The sequence below is a fragment of the Pelodiscus sinensis genome, chromosome 4 (assembly GCF_049634645.1).
Source record: "Pelodiscus sinensis isolate JC-2024 chromosome 4, ASM4963464v1, whole genome shotgun sequence".
Lineage (NCBI taxonomy): Eukaryota > Metazoa > Chordata > Testudines > Trionychidae > Pelodiscus > Pelodiscus sinensis.
Genome location: NC_134714.1, coordinates 72,915,894 through 72,938,771, shown reverse-complemented (window position 1 = coordinate 72,938,771; position 22,878 = coordinate 72,915,894). Strand labels below are relative to the sequence as shown.

General features: G+C 42.0%; 1 protein-coding gene across 18 annotated transcripts in view; it reads left to right on the top strand.

Moving 5' to 3' along the window:
- Positions 1-22,878, top strand: part of GPHN (gephyrin) — a 535,888-nt gene that overhangs the window by 497,803 nt on the left and 15,207 nt on the right. For 10 of the 18 annotated variants that reach the window (XM_075927415.1, XM_075927413.1, XM_075927409.1 and 7 more), the window contains one exon: positions 3,651-3,722. The exons of the other annotated variants lie outside the window; for them this stretch is intronic. In XM_075927415.1, the coding sequence (XP_075783530.1) occupies positions 3,651-3,722 (72 nt within the window). The remainder of the gene's footprint in view (positions 1-3,650; positions 3,723-22,878) is intronic. 18 annotated transcript variants of the gene reach the window in all.

Below are 22,878 nucleotides of genomic sequence, written 5' to 3'. Positions count from 1 at the left end.
GCCGGCAGGGCATCAGGTTAAGACTTAGTGTGTGGGGCTGCTGCCTGAGGCTAACTGAGCTCCGTTCTTAAAGGGACTCTGCCCCCCACCCCGGACAGACAGTTCTCAGGGTTTTCCACTTACTTGTCTACCTCGATGAGGGACAGCAAAGCAGTCCTGTCTTGGAGTGCTCTGAGTGCCTGCAGACTTCTTGACTGCCACTCCTGTACTCCAGGGCATTCTGTCTCACAATTTCAAAAAAAACTTAAGTTCTCCAATAAACTGTGTCAGAGACTCACTGCAGACCCAGCTGGTTTCCCTTATCTGAGATAGCTAATGAATCAGTTTTTTGATTGGCTGAAGACTCCATCGGGCACATTCTTGAATCCTACAGCAGGTTTGGGTCTTTGGGTCTTCAAGAGAATTCCACATCCTGCTGTCCGCACCTTCCTCACTCCTGCTTCGGCTCCTTTGGCTGAGTCTGGCTCTGACCTTTGGTTACTGGTTCTAGCTTGCTCCCTAGACTTGGTATTTGGCTTCTGAACTCAGTTTTGACACTTGGTTCCTGATTCGTAGCTCTCAGCTCTAGCTACTCTCTATACTGGATTTCTTGATTCAGGAACTGACCACTAAGATTGGTAACTTTTGGTCTAACCAATAAGCTCACCTCTGTGCCCACAGCCTTGTTCTTAACAAAGTTGACCCCAAAATGGTAAGAGGCAGTTCAATGTTTTCTCTCTCAGTGACTCCAGATCCAATTTGTTCTGTGTACAATATAAAGCTGTTTTTCAAATTGTCAGCCCTGCAAACTTATTCTACGATCAAAGTATCAATAGCATTCTTCCTTCTACTAGCTATTAGGCAAGGGTTAAAAAGCAGTCATATTTAGAATATGAGGTGAAAGATGATATGGCTAAATGCAGAGTGAAAACCCTCTTCTCTTTCTCTCTCTTTCCTTTTTCCTGAGACTGTAAATATCAGTTTCTGGACACCTCTGTTAGGCATTTCAAATCTTGACCTATTTAAATTATGTAGCATAATTACATTCACTGTATTAAATGGTTTTTGAGGGCAGTAACACAAAGACCTTTAATTGCATCTGACTGAAAGATGTTGTTATATTCAAAGCAATGTTGCAAATTTTTTTAAATTATCACGTTAGGACATTTTAAGAGCAAATAACTTCCTTCCTTAACCATTTGACTACTTCTGTGTCAACCAGATAGAATGTTTTTGCTACATTCTAGAATATAGTACCTACATGTACAAATATTCTATTGATTTCAATCATTTGTTAATAGATAACAGGCAGTAATATACAATGTACAGATTAAGGCTAACACTGAGAGAGTTAAAGATTGATGAATAATATAACAATGAATTATAATGATAGAATATTGGAAATCAGATTTTGGTGTTGTTAAAATACTTAGTTTCAAATTAATTAAAAAAAAACTTGGCCTATGAAAAGCTATTTTGGATTCCCTTATAACCAATTTTGTGGTTCTCAAACTTTTGTACTGATGACCACTTTCACACAACAAGACCCTGAGTATGACCCCTTCCCTCGCCCGTTATAAATTAAATATACTTTTTATATATATTTAACACTTAAATATGGGAGGTCAAGCATGATTTGGGGGTAAAGGCTGACATCTTGTGATACCCAGTGTAATAATCACTCAACCATCTTAGGATTCACAGCCCTCAGTTTGAGAATACCTTCTATCATTTAGACATTTCCATAGTTCCATACAGTCTTCTTGTAGGAGAAAATACAGGCTGACAGAATATTCTATGAGAGACAGGACAACTTCTGTTGGTGGAAGATACACATTTTTGAGCGACAAAGCTTTTTTTTCCATGTCTAGGGAAGGAAGCAGACTGACTGAGCTTAAATACAAGTTGGGTCAGTTTTTTAAGCAGAATGCATAATGCATGTTAGGGACAAATCATTTTAAATAAAGTGAGCAATTGGGGGATTAGTGTTATTCATAAAAGGTTTGAAGTGGGCAGCTAAGATTAGCAGGCAGTCCAGTGTGTTACAGATTTTAATGAACCATAAAACAAATGTCCCTGTTAAGTCCACAATTTCTGGAGAGTAGAGCAGTGACCAGGATCAGGTGAGAACTTTGAAGGTGGCTTATTACAGCATTTCTCCACTTCCTCCTGTGTTGCACCGAGTCTACATCTAGAAATGCTCTCTGACACAAGCAATGGAATTAAACATAAGGCACTAAGGCCTGCATGAAGAGTCGTTATCCAAGGATAGGAGACCATCAAACAGAAACTGAAGTCCTAGATGTATAAACTACAAGTTTGTCAGAAAAGCTTGGTTTCAGGATTTTTTTTCATGCATGCTGACATTGTTTAGCAAGTATCTGATCATATATAAGAGAAATCTTTGCTGGAATGGCTAATGAGAGCAAACTACGTATCATTAAGACAACATACCTGAAAAAAATTGAGAAGATTAATTATATCTGTCATATTCTGCAGCATCCCTTGGTCCCTGAAAAGTATTAAACTACTTGTTCCAGAATTGCAAAACAATATCTCATGGTTGAGATGTCCATTTTGGTTTCACACATCTTATTTTAATATTCCAGAAGATGCGTTTTAAAGATTTCATATCAAGTTAATTATCTTTAAAATGAACAGAGAGAGCTATTAAAAGTTTTTTCTTTGTGAGGGAAAATAAAGTACATGATAAGCTGGTTCAAATGGGATCCTAAAACCAGATACCAATTATTCTGGATACTTTTGTCTCTATTAGCTATGCTCCCTCATAACAGTAGTTGTATCCTATAGTTGAATAGAGTGATCAGACTGGCTCCTCTGGGAATGAAGTGGTGCTATAATCAATCACTAAGGTAGGGAAGTAGGATAGATATTGTACCTTTCTTCCTTGCAATCAAGAGCATGACCTTTAAGATGCCTTTAACCCTTTTCCTGAGGAATAAATTGGGTTTACTGCATGGCTAGTCAGTGCATGAACTAACTTTAGGTTTGCCCCAAAGTTTGCATTCCCCTTCCTCTTACTTTATCTTTGTATGCCTCCACTAGGCATGTGAAAATTAAATATTTAGTTGGAGGCCTTCTCCAAAGATTGTCCATTTTTTCAGGTCCTTCACAAAAATCTCAGTGTGCTTAGCACCCTTCATTTTGATTTCTCTTGAAATCAAGAGGGAAGAAGTTTCTTCTTATTCCCTGGAAGAAAATAAAACATGATCATTATACTCAGCAGCACTGTTGCTGGCAGATGGGCATGCTCAATGTCCTCAAAGGCTTCCATAGCTTCTTCACTTTCTTCTTTGTGAGCAGCCCAAAATATATCTGAAAGGACAGATAATGTTATCTCACAAATCCATTTTCTCCTATTTGCTGACCTAACTGAGAGAGATCATCTCCACAATGTCTTTGAACTTTCTGAGCCACTCGGGGTAATGTGGCTGCGTCTAGATCTGTGGTGTCCAACATGCTAGCCACATGTGGCTATTTGGCTTGAACAATGTGACTATTTGACCAGTTGAGTGTGGCTAGTTCACTATAGCTAGTTCACTACTGCTTCGGAACAGATTGGACACCATGGGTCTAGACCATTACTTTCACCTCAGGAGACACTCCTCTTCCCAAGCTCTTTACTCCCCTTCTGATTCCTTTACCCTCAGGAAGCCAGATGCTTTTAAAGAAGAAGGGACACAGGGTTTCCAGAACACAGCGGAGACAGGCCTACCAGATTGGTGAGCACCATTTTTAAAAACACTTGGAACGTTCAGGCACATGCATGCCAGCACAGGTAGGGTCACCCAGAGGCTATATGTGTAAAGCTCTGAGCATGGAAAATACCAGTTACTGTTATACTTAATAACATTTTATCCTGGTTGGTTCAGCTACCGCTGCCATGCTGGTGCTGAGGACTGCAAGCACCAAACTGAATGTTTATGCACCAGTGCACTGGCCTATATGGCACCCAAGACTTTGATTAAGTTAATGATGCTGCAACTGTTTCACATTCTGTTAGTACTGAGAGTGCTGATATTATTCACCCATACCAGAAAACAACTTGATCCTTCAGGAGTTGGACTTTTAAAGATAGTGCAAGTAAGGAATAAAACATATGGTATGGAAGCATTCCAGAGGGGTGTTTTTCTGTTGACATCACTATTACAACTCTTTAATCCAGGGGTGGGGAACCTTTTTTGGGTCAAGAGACACTGACCCACAGAAAAATGAGTCAGAGGACGCATACTAGTGAGAAGCCCTTCTCCAAAATAAAAGACCCTCACTGACGTGGCCCCAACTGAGAAGGAGAAAGATACTCCCCACATTCCCCTTGCAGACTAGAGCCTAGTGGGACCCAGGCTTGTAGACTTTGTGTGGTCCAGCCCCGCAATAGACATGGGCTCCCCAATGCTGGGGAGAGGTGAGCCATGATCCTTGGGGACTGAATCCAGGCAAGCTGGAGGCCACATTTGGCCCCCTGGCCCTGAGGTTTTCCCACCCCTTCTTTGGTCATAATTACATTCATATTATGCCACTCATTATCATGCCCATGCTGATAATAACTTTAGTAGGTCAACTTTAGATCTCATGGAATCGATGGAACTATCCAGAGTGTTTTTTGCCCTGAAATACACATACTGTCATATACTGGATATTACTTGGGGTCTGGATTAGGAAATAACTAAGGCCCTTCCAAAGTCACTGTCATGAAAAACATGTCACAAACCATGGTCTCTCCCTCCCCCATGAAATCTGGTGCTTTATGTGCTTTTAGCCTATATTATACAAATTCCATGGGAGGGAGAACAGCATTTCACAAAAGGGAGACCATGGATGTTGCTGGACCAGGGAGTCCCTGTTAAGGGAGGTACAACCAATATTGCCACCCTTCTGTACTGCCTTCAGAACTGGGGGACCAGAGGACACTGACTGTTCATTGGGTACCCAGCTCTGAAGGCAGTGCCTCACCAGCAACAGTGCAGAAGGAAGGGTGGCAATATCAAACCATGCCACCCTTACTTCTGTGCTGCTGTCTTCAGAGTTGGGTGGCTGGAAGGAGGTGGATGCAGACTGAAAGCCCAGCTCTGAGGGCAGCGATGCAGATGTAAGAGTGGCAATACCACATCATACCATCCTCTTCTGCTCAGCCTCAAGAGCTGGGCTCTGTGTAAGGATGTTAAGTATCAACTAATTGACTAATCTAATAGTCGATGCATTTTGCAGCCCATGGGTTGTTGCTACATTTCAAAGGTGAAAGCACCACGTGGAGCCCAGGGTCAGCGGGGAAGAGCGGGGGGGAACTCTCCCGCTGACCCTGGGCTCTGTGAGGCGCTGCCACTTTGAAATGCCACGAGGAGCCTGACGCTGGGCTCCCTGCAGCATTTCAAAGTGGAAGCACTGCACAGAGCCCAGGGTCAGCAGAGGAGTCCCCAGATGATCCCGGGCTCCACGTGGTGCTGCTGCTTTGAAATGCCACGTGCAGCCTGGGAGCACCCCAGCTTGCCCCAGGCTGCACACGACATTTCAAAGCGACAGCACTATGTAGAGCCCGGGGTCTGGCCCCAGGATTCAAGCAGCGCTGCCGCTTTGAAGTATTCCCTCTTCTCCCCCCTTGCTGCCTCTACTGGATAAAGGCAGTAAGGGAGGGAAAGTGACTAGTCAACTATCCTGTCACCTAAACAATAAGCATTTGCTTGTCAACTAGTCCTTCACATCCCTAGCTCTGTGCAGCAGCTGCTGCTTTCCAGCTGCCCAGCTCTGAAGGCAGCAGCACAGAAGTAAGGGAAGCAGTATCGCAAATACCCCCTACAATAACTTTGCAAACACACACACACACAATTCCTTTTTGGGTCAAGACCCCTACAATCACAACACCCTGAAATTTCAGATTTAAATAACTGAAATAATGACATTTATTAATATTTAAAATCCTATGACCATGAATTTTGTAGGGCCCTAGAAATAATGTAAGGTTAATGATGAGTATTTTTGTGTGTCATATATTATAACAGATAGTAATAAAAGAGGGTAAGAGCAACCTATCATAGCCTCTGTTAACAAGAGAACCTTGAGCATAATTTTAAATTCTACTTAAAGACCAACAAACCATAAATAATTAAAAAACTCATGAAAAGCACACTAAAACTCCAGGCCTAAAACCATTCATTATTAGTATCCTCATGACAGTTAACTAAAGGCTACAAGATTGGGCCATAAAATTAGCTAGTAGCCATTCCTTCTGATTACAAGGTATCTGCACAACACCTGAAAAATCTCACAGAAAAGACACATCTATACACCCATAATTTCCTCAGGAATAATATCTTTAGCCCTTGGAGGATGTGGATGAATTCAGCAACCCATTGTTTTTGTATCTGCACTTGCTAAAGCAAGATTATCATAGCTCTAGGTTGACCTCAAAGAACAGATCATCCCTCTTGGAATCTCACACTATGTTGTTCATATGCCCCTGTAAGGATCAGAGGGCCCAGGGAGAAGCCACTCCCATTCAACAGAGGAGCCCCAACAGGCAGCTCTTGAGATTCATTTGATGGAGTTGTGCAATATCTAGTGATTAGGTATGATTATTCCGAGGTAGAGGATATAAAGAAAAGCCTTAGCTCCATGAGAATGCCTGAACCAGGAAAGGGCTGGATGTGCATTCTCTTGTGGCTGCAGCAGAATGCTGCAAGCGGGCAGACAAGCTCTAAATATCTACCCTGTGTCAGGCAGCTCATTAAGCTGTCAGCGGCCAGTGGGCCTCTCAATCTCAGTTAAGAATGGGACTGTTGCTTTGTGTATTATTCAGTTTTCCAGAGTTAAAGAATAAACAGAACCCCAAGATAAGAACTACAAACTGAACTAGGTGTGAACAATTGTTTGATCAGGTCCACTAGCCTACAGAACCCTTATAAACAGGTTCCAAGGTGTGACATAAGACAGGCCCTCCTCATTTCCCCCCAGTACACACTCAGGACATGTCTACACTGGGGAGTCATTTCAAAATTACAAGGTGAGCGTCTACACTATCAAGCCTGTTATTTCAAAATAATGGGCCTGTTATTTTGAAATAACTCCTGCTTGTGAAGAGGAATAAGCTTATTTCAAAATAGTTATTTTGGGAGTTATTATTTTGAAATAACTTATTTCAAAATAACCTAGTAAAGTAGACATAGCCTCACTCTTCTCTAAGCAGATCTTGGCACATGAGACAATGGGTACATCTAGACTGCAAGTCGGAAAAAAACCTGTGTTCTTTCAATTTTCTTTCGAAAGAACACAATAGCAGTGTGGATGTTAAGTGAAGTTTTTTTCGGAAAAACAGCCATTTTTCTGAAAAAACCCTCTGCAGTCTAGATGCACCCAGTGTGTCTCAGAAATTAATATGCATCTGCAACTCCATATGTTGCGTTGATACCCATCAGTGAATCTCTGAATTACTGGCCTCCGGCAAAATCCAGTTTCTCCTTTGCTACCTTTTCCCTACTTATTTAGCTTATCTGTATACTGTTGTATTATGTTATATACAAAAAAACCACCCCTGTGACTTTTCCTATGACTTCTCATATATAAACATCTATTTCAGATGTGGCTGCTAAAAAAGAGAGGTTTTGAAAAAAACAATTTTTTTTACATACAAAATGTCTGTATCTGAGCAAAATTCTCCATATCGGTTTTGCCTTGGAGATATGAGTTTAGCCTTGTATATATGTTTTTCCCTTTGTTTTAAACACCCTGAGCACAAATTAACCGAGGAGGTGCTTTGATGTTCTATTATAGGAGAAACCCAAGGCTTTGGACCCAGTGTGAAGGGCCTCACATTCATCATTGCAGTTTCTGTGATCTGACAGTTTTAAGGACCAAATTCATTGCATAACCAGAAATATCTCCCACGTACTTCAATGGGAGTTGAACCCACTCACACCAGAGATGAATTTGACCCTCTGTCTTTGTATTTATACTCAAATCTTAATCCTTATAAAAATTATTATAAATTAAGAAACAATTATAAGAAACTATATCAAGTAGCCATGTATCAGACTAGGTATATGAGGAGGCTTCTGTGCCTTTGTCTCGTGTTTTGAAGAACTTGGCAGTGATTAAAGTTAGCCCCATTTTTGTCTGTAGCCATCTCTCAATGTATGTCATCTGTTCCATTTTACATGAGGGCTCAAGAAGGACATTAACTTTGGCACCATGTTTAATCTTACACCCACCTGGTCATTGTCATCTTTCTTGGTGTCAGCAAACTTTTTGGTATTGTTACTTTTTGCAGTATCAATCATCAAAAACATTATTCCCTTCCAAACATAACTGAAAATGTTCCATCTCTGAAATGAAAACATTTGAGTACATCCATATTATCTGTGAATAAAAGGACAAAAAAGAACTTAACAGTCTTAATGGCCTCCAGATGCATAACTGAAAACCCTGCTAACTTTGTAAAAGAACTAAGGGACCTGCTGTTAATTATCATGCTGGGATCCCCAAGGTTTGCTGATCTCAGCTTCGGTTCAAAGTCTAAGGATAACTTAGTATTTAATCTCCTGGTCCACATGGAAATCAAGAGATTTTGTCAGGCTGTATCTGGATTCTCACACTGGACCTGAATTGAAGCCTAGGATGGGCCTTTGGGAACACCACAAACACTCAACTTCCCTGGTCTGACCACTATCCAACAACCCCATTCAGGTATAGATCAGGGCCTTCCTTCCATTGTGCCAGGGAAATCAAAGCTAATTTGTCCTCAATTATTTTTGACCCATTTACATTTTCAACTTGCCCTGTGAAAGCTAGTCATTCAACTACAAAGCTAAGACTCAGAAGTTGGTATGTCACTACTTAACAATCACTACTGACACAGCCTTAATCCTGAGTTTCTCATCACCAAGGAGATCCCAATACTTCACAGGTCAGTGCCTGTGGATGGAAGTACACAAGCAGACTACTAGCAGCCAGTGACATGCAATTAGATCTTAATCCAGACATCAACAGCACAATGACTTCCTAATAGACAATGGTACCACAGTAAAGAAGCCAACACCATGACCACCACCTTTGTCTCCCCCTTTATGGGGTCTGTGTCAGTTTAATGGGTATTTGCCAAAATAATTCATAAATACACTGGAACAAAATAAGTTACTCTTCAAAGACAGAGGAATGTTTTAAAGGAATTAGGAAGATTTCACAGAAATATGCATGTCATTCTGAGTGCTCTGACATCGTGAGCCCACAGATGATGAGGTCAAGGAAACAGTATTCCTATTAGCAGTAACATTAGTTAGGAGGCACGAGATGTTAATGAAGACTGATCTTTTAGCTGCTATTGGACACAGGATGAAATTTATACATAGCCCCATTTTATCTTAGTAGCCAAAGTTTTTATCATTATTCCAGTCTTATCATGAAAGCAACCTGTATTCTCAAGACAAAAAGCACCATTTTGAACACATGCAAAAAGGAAATAAAGAAGGTAAGAGGAATGGAATGCCATAAGAACAGTATAGAACCCACTGGAAAATTCTGAATTAGATGCAGTATCTAGTCATTATTCAACATCTAGATTATTGATATACAAAACATTCTTTTGACATACCTTGTCTTTATGCCCAGCTGCATCCATGATTTTGCAATCTACTACCTCTACTAAATGAACATGAGAAGACAAATAAGGGTTAATCACCATGAGCCAAATCCTTTTCCAACCCTTCCTCAGGAAATAAATGTCATTGATGTCAGTGAGAGTTTTGTCTGAGTAAAAAGTAAGTTCCCTTAACATGGGACAGTCCCTAGGAGATGTAGACAAGGCAAAGACGACTATTAATTTCCCCAGCCCTCTGCAGTCTTCACAACAGGATGTGAGAAGGGATGTGAAAGAGGTGTGTCTGGGAAGAAAGATAAATCCAGGGAAATACAGACCAGTCAGCCTTACCTCAGTCCCCGGAAAATCATGGAAGGGATCCTCATGGAATCCATTTTGAAGCACTTGGAAGAGGAGAAAGTGATCAGGAATCATCAACATGGATTCACGATGGGCAAGTCGTGCCTGACCAATCTGATTAGCTTCTTTGATGAGGTAACTGGCTCTGTGGCTATGGGAAAGTCAGTGTATGTAATATGTCTTGACTTTAGCAAAGCTTTTGATACGGTCTCCCACAATATTCCTGCCAGCAAATTAAGGAAGCATGGATTGGATAACTGGACTGTAAGATGGATAGAAAGCTGGTTAGACTGTCGGGCCCAATGGGTAGTGATCAACGGCTCTGTGTTATATTGGTGGTCGGTTTCTAGTGGAGTGCCCCAAGGATCTGTTCTAGGACCGGTTTTGTTCAACATCTTTATTAATGACTTGGATGAGGAGATGGATTGCGTCCTCAGCAAGTTCACAGATGACACTAAGCTAAGGGGAGAGGTAGATACGCTGGAGGGCAGGAATAGGGTTCAGATTGACCTGGACAGATTAGAGGATTGGGCTAAAAGATATCTGATGAGGTTCAACAAGGACAAGTGTAGAATCCTGTACTTGGGAAGGAAGAATCCCAAGCATTATTACAGGCTGGGTACGGACTGGCTAAGTAGCAGTTCTGCAGAAAAGGACCTGTGGATTACAGTGGACGAGAAGCTGGATCTGAGTCAACAGTGTGCCCTTGTAGCCAAGAAGGCTAATGGCATATTAGGATGCATTAGGAGGAGCATTGCCAGCAGATCCAGAGAAGTGATTATTCCCCTTTATTCGGCTCTAGTCAGACCACATCTGGAGTATTGTGTCCAGTGCTGGGCCCCCAACTACAGGAAGGATATGGACGCATTGGAGAGGGTCCATCGGAGGGCAACTAAAATGATTAGAGGGCTGGAGTGCATGATTTATGAGGAGAGACTGGGGGATTTGGGTTTGTTTAGTCTACAGAAGAGAAGAGTGAGGGGGGATTTGATAGCAGCCTTCAACTTCCTGAAGGAAGGTTCCAAAGAGAACTGAGAAAGGCTGTTCACAGTAGTGACGGATGGCACAACAAGGAGAAATGGTCTCAAGTTACAGTGGGAGAGGTCTAGGTTGGATATTAGGAAAAACTATTTCAGTAGGAAGGTGGTGAAGCACTGGAATGCATTTCCTAGGGAGGTGGTGGAATCTCCATCTCTAGAGGTTTTTAAGTCTTGGCTTCACAAAGCCCTGGTTGGGTTGATTTAGTTGGGATTGGTCCTGCCTTGGGCAGGAGGCTAGACTTGATGACCTCCTGAGGTCTCTTTCAGCTCTATGATTCTATGAATATACTACACTCTGGCTAACCCAGATTGGGTCTCACAGCCAGCCACTGAAGTGTAGATTAGCCTTTCAACTATTCTGATCTATGCTTAAGTTGATATAGAACCCGCTCCAGCATCACTACAACCAGCTCCTTCCGTGCACCTAGGCTGTACGCAGTCTTACAACTCTACTTTTTATGATCATATGAAAAAACATTTCATTCCTTAAGCCTGTAACTGTCTTGTTTTCAAGTACAGTAGTTGGAGGCCAAGAAAGATTTCCCTATTCTGTCTTTTTATACATCGGCATGCATTTACAGTATCTATTTTGTATGCAAATCTCCTTCTGTCTCACTCTCAAGAATTTGTAAAGCATCCAACACAATAAATTGAAAGGGGTAAAATACACAAATGTTACTGATCATTTTCCAAGAGTTTCCCTCGGTGTTTGAAACATAGATTTTATAAAGCCATAGCTGATGCATAAAGGAGTAAGAATATCACAGATGTTTTCATTAGTCATCCAACAGTACTGTAATCTGCCAGTGTGTTAACAAAAAGAATAGGAAATGACAAACATATATTGAGACATTCATTTGAGTGACTGAGACTAGTACATTCAAGAAATCTATAATGAGCTTTGGAAATTGTAGTACGACAGTACCTTGATTATTCAGTGCCTGTTAGATGCTCCAATTCAGTTTTGCAGACTCCACTGATATGTTGCAGAATGGTAGGTGATGCTGCATGTTGTCTGTGTTATTACTTGTTTTCCAGATTAAGTGGCACAACTACATGATCTAACTGCATGAGTTTCAAACTACTGATAGAATGGATTGTGTCACAGAGGTGGTTGCCTGCTTTTAAAATGTTACAGTAAAATCTCTCATTAGGAATCAAAACAGGATCAGCAAAAATGAGCTGTGTAGCAGACAGTCTCTTTCTGAAGGTCAATTAAATGGTACTATAAATTTGAGGATACTTTAATGTGGTGCTTTTAGACATTGAATTATTTACTGATGGATTCTTTGGTGCTGTTTTATTCATCAAGATAAAACCTTTTGCAAGTGTATTGTACATTTTGCTGATGTTTGCATCATTTTTCAATCAGGCTGTTGGTTCAAGCGACTGAGATCAATTGTACTTTTCTGAATCAGTTTAAAGACAGCTCAATAATCATAACAGTTGATATATGCTTTCTACATACTGGCCTGGTGGGCTGGAAGACTTCCATGATTGTAGAAAGGATTCCCCTTCTGGAAAAATACCATCTTCTGTGCCTTTTGTGATAAAATCAAGTTGCACTTCTACTGCAGTGCCATGGATCAGCTTCTTAGATTTGTACTGCATGCTGCTGTTGCCAGTTTACAAATCTACCTTCAGTCCCTACACCAGATTGTACTGTGCATAAGACAGAAAGGAGGGGCAAGAAAACCCACTGGTATTGTGCTTGTTAAACTGGCACAGCAGAGGATGTTAAGATAGACTTATCAGCACACTAACTCTTTAAACAAAATGCAGAGTCTGCAGTTTCAGAAATATGTGCACAAAGCACATCGCTGCTTTTTAGGGCAGAAGCAATCTGCTGAAAGTGAGGGTTTCTAATTATCTGGGGGAGTTTGGATCGGTACTTAACTACATGCACAGCTTCATAAATTTCATATTTTCCTTACAAAGCAAATATTCTCATCCGCTCTGTCTCCAGTACATATAAAGTTGTAAAGATACAAAGAGTGTGAATTGTGAATTGGTATTATCAATGTACTGTTCTTTTGAGTATCAGGAAAACTGCATTATTTCCTTTTGTGTAATCAAAAATATTACCTTCTATGTGCAAATGACCAACTGAAGGTGAGTAGTTTTGTTACCTGGAGATGAGACTTTCCTTGAAAAACTCCTTTAGGTGTAAGCTATTCATCTGCTCCTCTTCACCATAATAGCTTCTTAATACCGTCATAATATCACAGTGAAGAAAATATCCACGAATGGCATTTCCTGACAAACATATTGAATTATTTGTCATGCCAGAACAGATCCAATATCCTGTCCCTAGCAGTGACCAATACTTGGTGTTTTCAGAGTAAGCCTAAAACCTCCCATCTGAACATGCCTAATTAAGCTATGATATAAGTACTGTTTTCCCTTGCACTTCACAATGACTATACCATTCCCTGAAGAATAATGTTGATCCTGTTAACAGGTCCAGTTACAATGTTGTTTTGCCTTTTACTTCAGAATTCAAGTACTTTCCAAAAATGTTTTGTTTCTCCATCTATCTAGAATGAAACTGTTCATTATTGCTTCAGCAAGAGTCAGAATTAACAACTATTGTTTGGCTGTGATTTAAATATTTTTTAAAATGCCATTCAGATGTTAAAGCTTTGCCTTCATAATGACAACTCAACCAGTTCATGGCTTCAGATAATAATAAATTAATAGTAATGTAGTGTGTTTCATCCTCAAGGATTGAAAAGTATTTTGCAAATATAGCTAAAAGGAATGTGGAATAGTGTGGTTATAAAGATTTTACAAGGTATGAGCTGTGGATGCCCCGTATGACTCAGTTGGTGACACCACAGGGCAGTTATGCAGCTCATCTGAAAAAATCGTACTAAACCCCTTTCTCACACAGACTTTTTAGTTGACTCGTGTTACAGAAAAGTTTTTGAATTTTATAAAAGTTTAATTTGCCCTGAATTATTCTAGTGTTAAAATGGCATAATTCCACTGAAATTAGTGGGATTATGCCATCATAAAACTTAAGTAACAATGCTGAATTCAACCATCAATAGGGGTTATTTTTCATGTTCTTTTACTTAGAGTTCCTATTCAGTTGCACTAAGTGCCTTTGACTAAATAGTTCCTCCAGCAAACAAATACCAAATTGCTAGTAGTACACACTCCTTGCTGTGCTTACAATTCCTTCTCCTTGCCAAAAGCCAGCCATAATAGATGAGATCTGCAAAATTCCCTTAAGAATAGATTTGGGCTGTTTTAGACTAATGGTGGAGGCAGGTTCCAAATTAAAGATGAAAATACCCAGCCAGAAACACTCTCTCTCTCTCTCTCTCTTTTATATATAAACAGAGTTCTGGCTCAAGCCTCTGGTGGCCACTGCTGCAATGGTATAACACAGGGAGAGACGTGGTTATAAAAAAAGAAATCTTCACAGTATCATGTGTCATATGTCCTTGCTGGTGTTGCTACCTGGTTACTTAGTAGCAGCTGGTAATCTAGTCCAATTATTAAATTGGGGGTGAGGAACCTAAGTCCTGGGAGCCCAGTGCTGGAGCACTCAAAATCTACCAACCTGGGCTCTCCTAGGCTCTGGTCGATGAGGAGAATGTGAGGAATATCTTTCTCCTTCTCAGTTTTGGGCCACATCAATGAGATTTTTTGGTTTGGTTTTTTTGCACTTCTCATTTGTGTGCAGCCCCCGACTGATTTTTCTTTGGGTCAGCGGCCCCCAACCCAGAAAAGGTTCTGCATCTTTACCTTAAATTGTGGACATAAACAACAAAAACAGGACATGAACCCTTAATTATGAGGCAGATATTAATCTTACTGTATCTTCTGGTCACCTCCACCAGCCAACCAGCAACTCGGTCTTATCAAAACCTAGTTTCAGCCAGCTAGACTTCTCCCATTCTTCTATTATCCAGACAATGAGAAATTAAACAAGATAAGAATAAAGCCACCCAACAACAGCCCCACATACTCTCACTTGGGTCTGCAGGTGAGTCAACAACACTTCATACTCACTGGTATTGAAGGCAGCTCCTAAATCTGCAAATTCCAGTACGGAAACATGACGGTTTATCTGTGGCCAGAAAGTGATCCATCCAGTAATGCAACCCACACAGCCACCAGGCTGTATCTGTATCTCAATCTGTACCCAAGGGGACAAGGGTCAAGGAGAACATTTGACAACTAGATAAATGTGATAAATCTTAATCACATTTGGGAGATTGCTATGGAGTGATAACTAGACACATCACCAAAATCAAATGATTATTTTATTAGCTGCACATGTGCTTTTTCAGTGGAAACTGGCACTCAGCTCAGCCTCAAGGATTCACTGATACTTTCCATCAACAGTGATAGAGATGCAGTCGTGTTAGTCTGGTCTAGCAGAAACAAAAGACAGAACTATGTAGCACTTTAAAGACTAATAAACCATCTTGTTGGTCTTTAAAGTGCTACATAGTTCTGTCTTTTGTTTCTATCAACAGTGAGCCCCGTTCTTTCCAGAAACCAGGGAAGACCTAACTTTGTATGTACTGGAGTCTGTTGAATAAAGTGAACCTTGGACTAAAGAGGATGATATGTAAATTAAAAATAAGTTTTTATTTTTCATCATAAGTGGAACTTAAATTAGCTATCAAGTGTGTAGGCAGCTTGAATTAATCAAGCTGCCCAGTACTCAAAACAAAGCTGCTAGTTACAATTTTTGCAGATGCTGTCATGGAGTCACGTGCCTCACGCTGTTGCCTGATCTTAGATTACATATGAATTTCCAGTTACCACCTTTTAGGGTTAACAGGTCCTATGTCTCAGGATCAGACCCAGTATTTAATCATTCTGTGATTGGGAACCCTGATGTGCACTGTTGCAACATTCACATTATATGAACTCTTGTGTATTTACAAATATACTTTATTAATACAGTTAGCATAGTCACAAACACCCCAATTCATAGGATAGATAGGGAATGTACATCTATATTTCCATATCATTTCCATTCACACCATTCTTTCTAACACAACCTGAGGTATTAGCCAGCATCTTCCTCATCACCTTTTCTTTCCTCCCAGTTACCATCATTCTGGCATGTCCCAAGGACTACATCTTATTCTCTTATCGCTCCTAGGCTAGACTGTCGTGTTTATACTATGCTATGCTGACATTGTTATGTTTGATACCTATTCAGTCAGGGATGTTTCCTTTTCTCCTTATTTGTATTTCCTTACCTTACTAATGGTGAAGTATCTTTTTCATTCAGGTCAGTATATCACTGATCTCAACTTATTATTATATATGTCAGTTTGTTACTATGGGCCTTTTGTGAATGTCTGTCACATTTGTTATTTCTGTCTTACCTGGTTATTCATCTAATATTAACGGGCTATTTCAGATTTTTCCATGTAATGATGTGCCTGCTAAATTTGAACGTATTCTTGGAAGCCTCTATGCCATTGAAGACTGCTTGGCTAGGTGAAAGATGTTGGGGAGTGCTCTGGGCTCTAGCAGGGGAGTGGGGTTAAAAGGGGCAGGGCAGGGGAAAAGCTTCAGGCAGAAGTGAAAGGGCCAGGGCTAGTCTCTCCCATCAGGCAATTCAAACATTGCCCAAGAAGCCATCTTAAAAAAAATCTTTGTTACAGTTATTTGACTATGGCCTGCATTGGCACCACTGGCACTCTGTTCCCTCCTGATTCACTTTGTTGCAAGCCATCTATAAACTAAGGTTGCTTGTAAGGCCAAAGCCAGGAAAGAGGTGGCTGAGGACACTTTGATTGTGGTGTCACCACAATCACTGATATAGAATGACCTATCAGATGAACTTTTTTTCCGAAGCCTTCTGGAAATATTCAGATTGAGTAGTCTCTGAAGGCAGACTCTTGGAACAGACCCCTCATGTAGAGAGGAGATATCCCTCATATTGAATTAAGGTAGTGGTTAGTCCATGGCAGGGGTCGGCAACTTATGGCTCATGAGCCAAATATGGCTCTCTAGGGAGCCAGATATGGCTCTTCTGGAGCCCCAACTCAGCCCCCCCCCTTTCCCACGAGCACCATTTCAGGAGGGTAGGGGGGCAGCACCTGTAGGGTTGCCAGGTGTCCGGGACTGACCCGGACAGTCCGGTATTTTCACCTCCTGTCTGGTAAAAAAAAAAATCAGAACATATCAGACATGTAAAATGTCTGGTATTTTCTTTTTGCCCTGTCAGGAGGCAAAAATATCAGACACCTGGCAACCATACCACACTCAGCAACCAGGCCCAGCCCCTGGCCCACCCACTCCCCCAGCTCCCGGACCCCCCTGCACCTTACCTGGTTCCGCAGGGGAGCTTTCTTCCCGCACAGAGTAAGAAAACAAGATGGCTGCCAGCAAAAAAAAAACAAACCCACAACCCGAAGGCCTTAAAGGGGCCATGCTGGTTTGTTTGGGTTTTTTTTTCCCCTTCAATAACTTTGGTCTCCCCCCCTCCTTTTTTTTTCTTCAACAGGGTTTGGATTTTTTTCGGAGGGGGAGGGAGGCAGGAGAGGGTGTTTGGTATTTTTGGTTAAACTATCTGGCAACCCTAAGCACCTGTGTGCTCGGGGACACAGCTAGCTTTTCATCCCATTCCCTGGACACTAAAGGGAAAGTACTTGCAATCCCTTCACCAGCCAGGTGTGAGAGGCAGGCATGGATTGGAAGCACTTTCCCCTCACTCCTTTAGCATCTGGGGAATGGAGTGAAAAGCTAAAACTGGGCACCCTGTTGCCCCCTCCCAAAATGGCACCCTTGCTCTTGCTCCCCTTGCAGCAAGGAGCCGTGCTGGTGCTACAGCCTTACTGCCCCCCTGCGCAAGACTGGAGCTTCAGCGCCAGCTTCCGGGGAGAGGACCGGGGGGGGGGGGGAAGAAAGCCCTGAGGCTCTGGTGCAGGGAACAAGTGGAGCAAAATATGCCTTGGTGCATTGCTTTTTTCCTTCCCTCAGCATGCGGGAAACAAGCAGCCAAAATGGCTCCATGCACACTGCTCTTTTTCGTCCCTCTGGGAAACACTTTCCTGGAAGCTTCCCCTGCGAATCCTGCCTGGAAGCTTCCGGGGAATGGAAGCGGCAGGAGGCATGTTACATGCAAGTAAGTGCCCCTCATGCCCAGACTCCCACCTCCTCACTCACCTCTCCAGCCAGACAGCACCTGCCCCCTGGCCAAAATCCTCCCAACCCCTAACCCCCTGGCCAGACACCCAATCCCTTCTCCCTATCCCTGGGCCAGAATCCCCCCTACTTCCCTCTGCCCCCTGGCCAGGATCCTCTCTTCCCCCTGACCAGACACCCTCTGCCCCCTGTCCAGCTGGCCAGAATCCCACCTGCCCCCAGCCAGGGCAGCCTGCTCCCAGCCCACTCCTGCCCCATGGCCAAGCATGCTGCCCACTGGCCGGACTTCGTATCTTCTCCCGCCCATATCTTGCACTCCCATCCCTATCCCATTTACTGGTAGCCCTGTCCTGCACACTTATCCCTCATTTTTGGCCCCACCCTAGAGCCTGGGGGTGAGCCACAAAATCCACTAACCACAGATCCCCAGAAGAGTTAATCTGGCTTGAGGCCTTGAACCTCAGTCTTCCCTTTTCCCCCACTATGGCACTGGAGCACCAGGGGAGTGAGGTGTTCCCGTTAGGGGTCACATCAGTGAGGATGGGGGGGGAGGGGGTTGGTGTTTTGTGGGGTTTTTGTTTTCTTTTTTGCTTCTCACTTGTGTGGTCTCCGACTGATTTTTTTGGGGGGGGAGGGTCAGTGGCCCCCAACCCAAAAAAGGTTCCCCACTCCTGCCATAAATCAAGACAATGTTGAAACCTTTTCTGCTGGACATATTTTACTTTATTTACAAATAAAGCCTGGCCCAAAAAAACCCCATTTGGGTCCCAGACCCCATCTGGCTGCGGCATTATAGCCCTCCTACACCCCCACACACATCAACCCTGAGTCCATCATACACCTGAGTACCCTGCCCTGAGTCCCTCATATACCCACATCCCCAGACTCCTGCCATAACACTCCTGCATTTCCACACAACCCATCCTTGTGCCCTGGGCCCTTGTACACCGCAACCCAGTTTCCTGCACCCGCACCTCACTAGCCCCCTCCCATAAGATTGACAGAAGATAGCCTGAATGCATGCAGGAAGTTGGATTTGACCAGTTATGATGTAAACTACAAAGAAATGTGTGAAAAGATGCAGGAGCAGAAGTCCCATTAAATAAAGTCTGTGAGTACAATGTTTCATTTATGCAATTATTAATTATTATGTCATTTAATTATATTATGTTGTATATTTTCAGTCATGCAAATATGCATTCTTATATGGCTCTTTGTTCACCACTTGTTCTGAATTTTCATGTAGTCTGACTCTTTGGTTTGAAAAGGTTGCCAACCCCTGGTCCATGACATGAGTTTCCAAATTCCATAAGGCCAATCTAAAAGCTAGCAGTTACTCTGTGGTTAGCAGCATATAGAATAAGAAGTATTGTGACAGAGGAGCAACACACACAATCACAGACATTAGTCAAGCTTCTGTTGGTTCAGGATTGTTCCCTACAGTGTATATGTGTGCCAGTGAGGCGGCACTTGTTTGCTAAAGGAACTCATGTGTAGATGTAAGCTGATTATAAAATAGCTAATGTCAATATTTTGGAATTTCTGTATTATTCGTTCTGCTTTGCTGTGTGGTCCGCATTAGGAAGAAGCTTCATGCTCCCAATTCACATAGTAGCATCAGAAATGTTAGTCATCCTGAGCTGATCAATATTTCAAAATGAAAATTGCAATGTGTGCATAAGAAAAAGACTGCTGGTATATTAGAGTCAGAATTAGGAATTGAATTTGTTTTCATTTTTCAGTCTCTGTTAATTGTGACACATCAGAATCCTCAAATATGACGAGTCTTTATACCAGTATGTTTTCCCACTACCATACTGTTTCCCAGGAAAAGTATAGAGAAGCTTGTGTAATGTAAGCTGTCTGTATTTTCACAAAGGAAAATGGGACATTACCCAGGGCAGGACAGAGGCCCCTCACTTCCCTTCCCCACACAAGGCTGGCCCAAACCCTCCCTGTCTCCTGCCCTCACCGGGCCCACCTGAGGCCCCCCTCTGCCCTGTTCATGGGACTGGGGTCACTGCTCACCCAGGCCCTACCCTCTCTCGCCCCATAGAGCTGACATCGCTGTTTGCCCATGCCCTGCCTGTCCCTCACCTGAGCCTTGCCCTGCCCCCTGCATGGGCCTCCTCACTCCCCTCCACCAAAGCATACCAAAAGTGGGCATTTGTCCTAGTTGCTCTTGCCAGTTAATCAAGTTGGCAAGAGCAAAGGGGACAAATGCCCAGTTTTGCCCAAAAGGTCTGGAAAGCCAAAACAGGGCTTAAAAAAGCAACTGTCCCTGCCAAAACAGGACGTGTGGTCACCCTATGTAATGTATGAAGCAGAATGTGTAAGTGTATACATCAGAATATACAGATATGTGAATGGCTTTATCAAAGAGTCCTCTAGTGGAGGTGAGAAGCAAGTTACTGACAAAATAAAGCTGCAGGTTTATGCCTATTTATGTTGTGTTTTGGTTCTACTGTTGTACATACTGAATAAACTGGAGTGGTAATGCACAAGATTCCAATATAGAATATTTTAATCAGTGGGTTTTCTTTGTGCACTACAGAGCTCCTTCCTACTACAGTGAGGCTCTGGAAAATTATACTGAGATTTTAAGAAATGTCATGTTTAAAAAAAATACTAAAGATCATAAACACAGTAAGTGAACTCTAATTATGAAGCTTGTCATCTGATTGTTTTGGTCTGTCTGCTGAGACTGCCAACAAGGTGGCTAATTAGTATCTAATATAGTGGGTTTTGTGAGATGGCTATCTATCCATAAGGTACAGAACTAACTTAGCTAATTATTTATAGGCTGGACTAGCTGTCGGATACTAATAACATTTGATTATTACTCATCTAAATTGAATATAAAGAAATGACTGTAATCTATTACCCTCCATTAGAGCCACCCAGTCTCCTAGAGAGAAGGCAAAAAAGAGGGGACATGCTAAAAGTATGCAATAAATGGTAGAGAGATGGTTGATCTGGAACTTCAGTTCTCTTTGTATTGTACCTCAAGAGGACTTTTAGTTAAATTAAAAGGTAGCAAAACTACAATTGATCACCATTACTCCAGTTCTTTCTCAGTCACCTGTGTCTTGAGATTGAGAGTCACAATGTCAGTTTACTAGCTGACCCAGCCTGCTACTCTTCTGTTTTATTTGTCTTCAATGCTTGGGCCAGAAGGCAAATCTAAATTTGTATCACCCCAGCAAGACTACACTTCTGATATCTCCATGCCTAGCTCATGTCTGCCTACACCCACAATAAGCACAACCTGTCCAAGCAGGTGTCAGTACCTCTGAGGTCCTCGACTGCCTCAGGTAATGGAATGATCCCCCGAAGGTCTGTGTGGAAATTCTATTTGCATGTCCTTCCCCCAAAAAAGACCCACTCCCCCACCTCCACCCCGCCTGAGGTGCTTATTTCCAGGATTTCAGAGCCCAAGGCAAATGGACCCCGCCAACAAATGTCTTTCCATATGAGCATTCTCAGTCTCGAAGCAATCCGTTATGCTTGCTGCAACATCTATTCAACATCAGGGGCCTTTCAGACTAATGGTAGACAACTGGACTGCAATATATTATATAAATCACCAAAGTGGAGCTTTATGTACAGAGTCCATAAAATTATTGAATTGGTGTGTAAGAACTATAGAAAACTATAGCAGACTGCCTGAGATGCCTTTTCCACCTCTTTACCACCATTCAGTGTGAAGTGCTGGCCCTGCTGCTCAAGGAAAGGACATGGTCAGAACTTGCTAAGAGATGCCATCTTTGTGCTGGGGTCACGTGTCCCGTGACCTTTTGTAATCAGTGCATGGGTGCACTTTTTAATTCTGTGTGATGACTGGTAGGTAGGAGATGTTGTGACCTCCTGCAGTTTGCAACAGCATCTTAGCATCTCTAGTGTTCAACTTTATAAAGAGTATACATCAAGATAGATGGTTTAGAACTTGAAAGTTATTTTAATCCATATCACTGATATTTGAAAATGAAAGTTGTATATTTAACAATAAATGTTTGTTTTTTCAAAAAGTAACATCAGATTGAGAAGGGATTGGTTAGATAGGTTATTAAGGAGCCTTCCATTACTCAGCCTCATTTATAATATTTTCACCATTAAATACAATATATTCCTGATTCTGCATCATTTCAATTTCCAGTTCAGCATAGGATGCAAAATATTTGTCTATCTGAAGGGCTTATTGCCTGAATCTGTGCCAACTCTAGTGTATGTTATGTCAGGGGACAGCCCTACTTTCCCTGGGTTGATTGTGGAGAACAACTAATGAAAAAACTTGAAAAATTGGGATGACTGTAGATAATGTACTTTGTACCAAGAAAAGGGATAAGTCTCACCTTTTTTATCTTTGTGGATGGATTATTGCTCATGACAATGGGAGACTATTAGCAAGGAATAGAACCTGGCAAAGTGTAGCCCAGCATTGTGCAAACTTCCCACAAACAACTATTGCAATGCTCTTAAATCATAACCTGATGCTCATTTTTTGTTTTTCCAGTTCCCAAGCCCTTTATGCTGCTCCGCCAATACATCTCAGTTGTGAGTTGTAGCACCCTCCACTGCTCCAGTCCTACTCATTCTTACACCTCTACCACTGATTCTCAGTAACCTCTTGGTCAGAACTGTATCAAATTATGTAGTATTTGTTTGATTAGATCATTTGCTCATGAGTAAACTTGGCCTATCTACTTAAGAAGAATGTGCAATCTTATGAAAGAAAACAGAACAGTGTAACTCTACTGCAGAAAAAGCAAACATTTTTCTGGCATG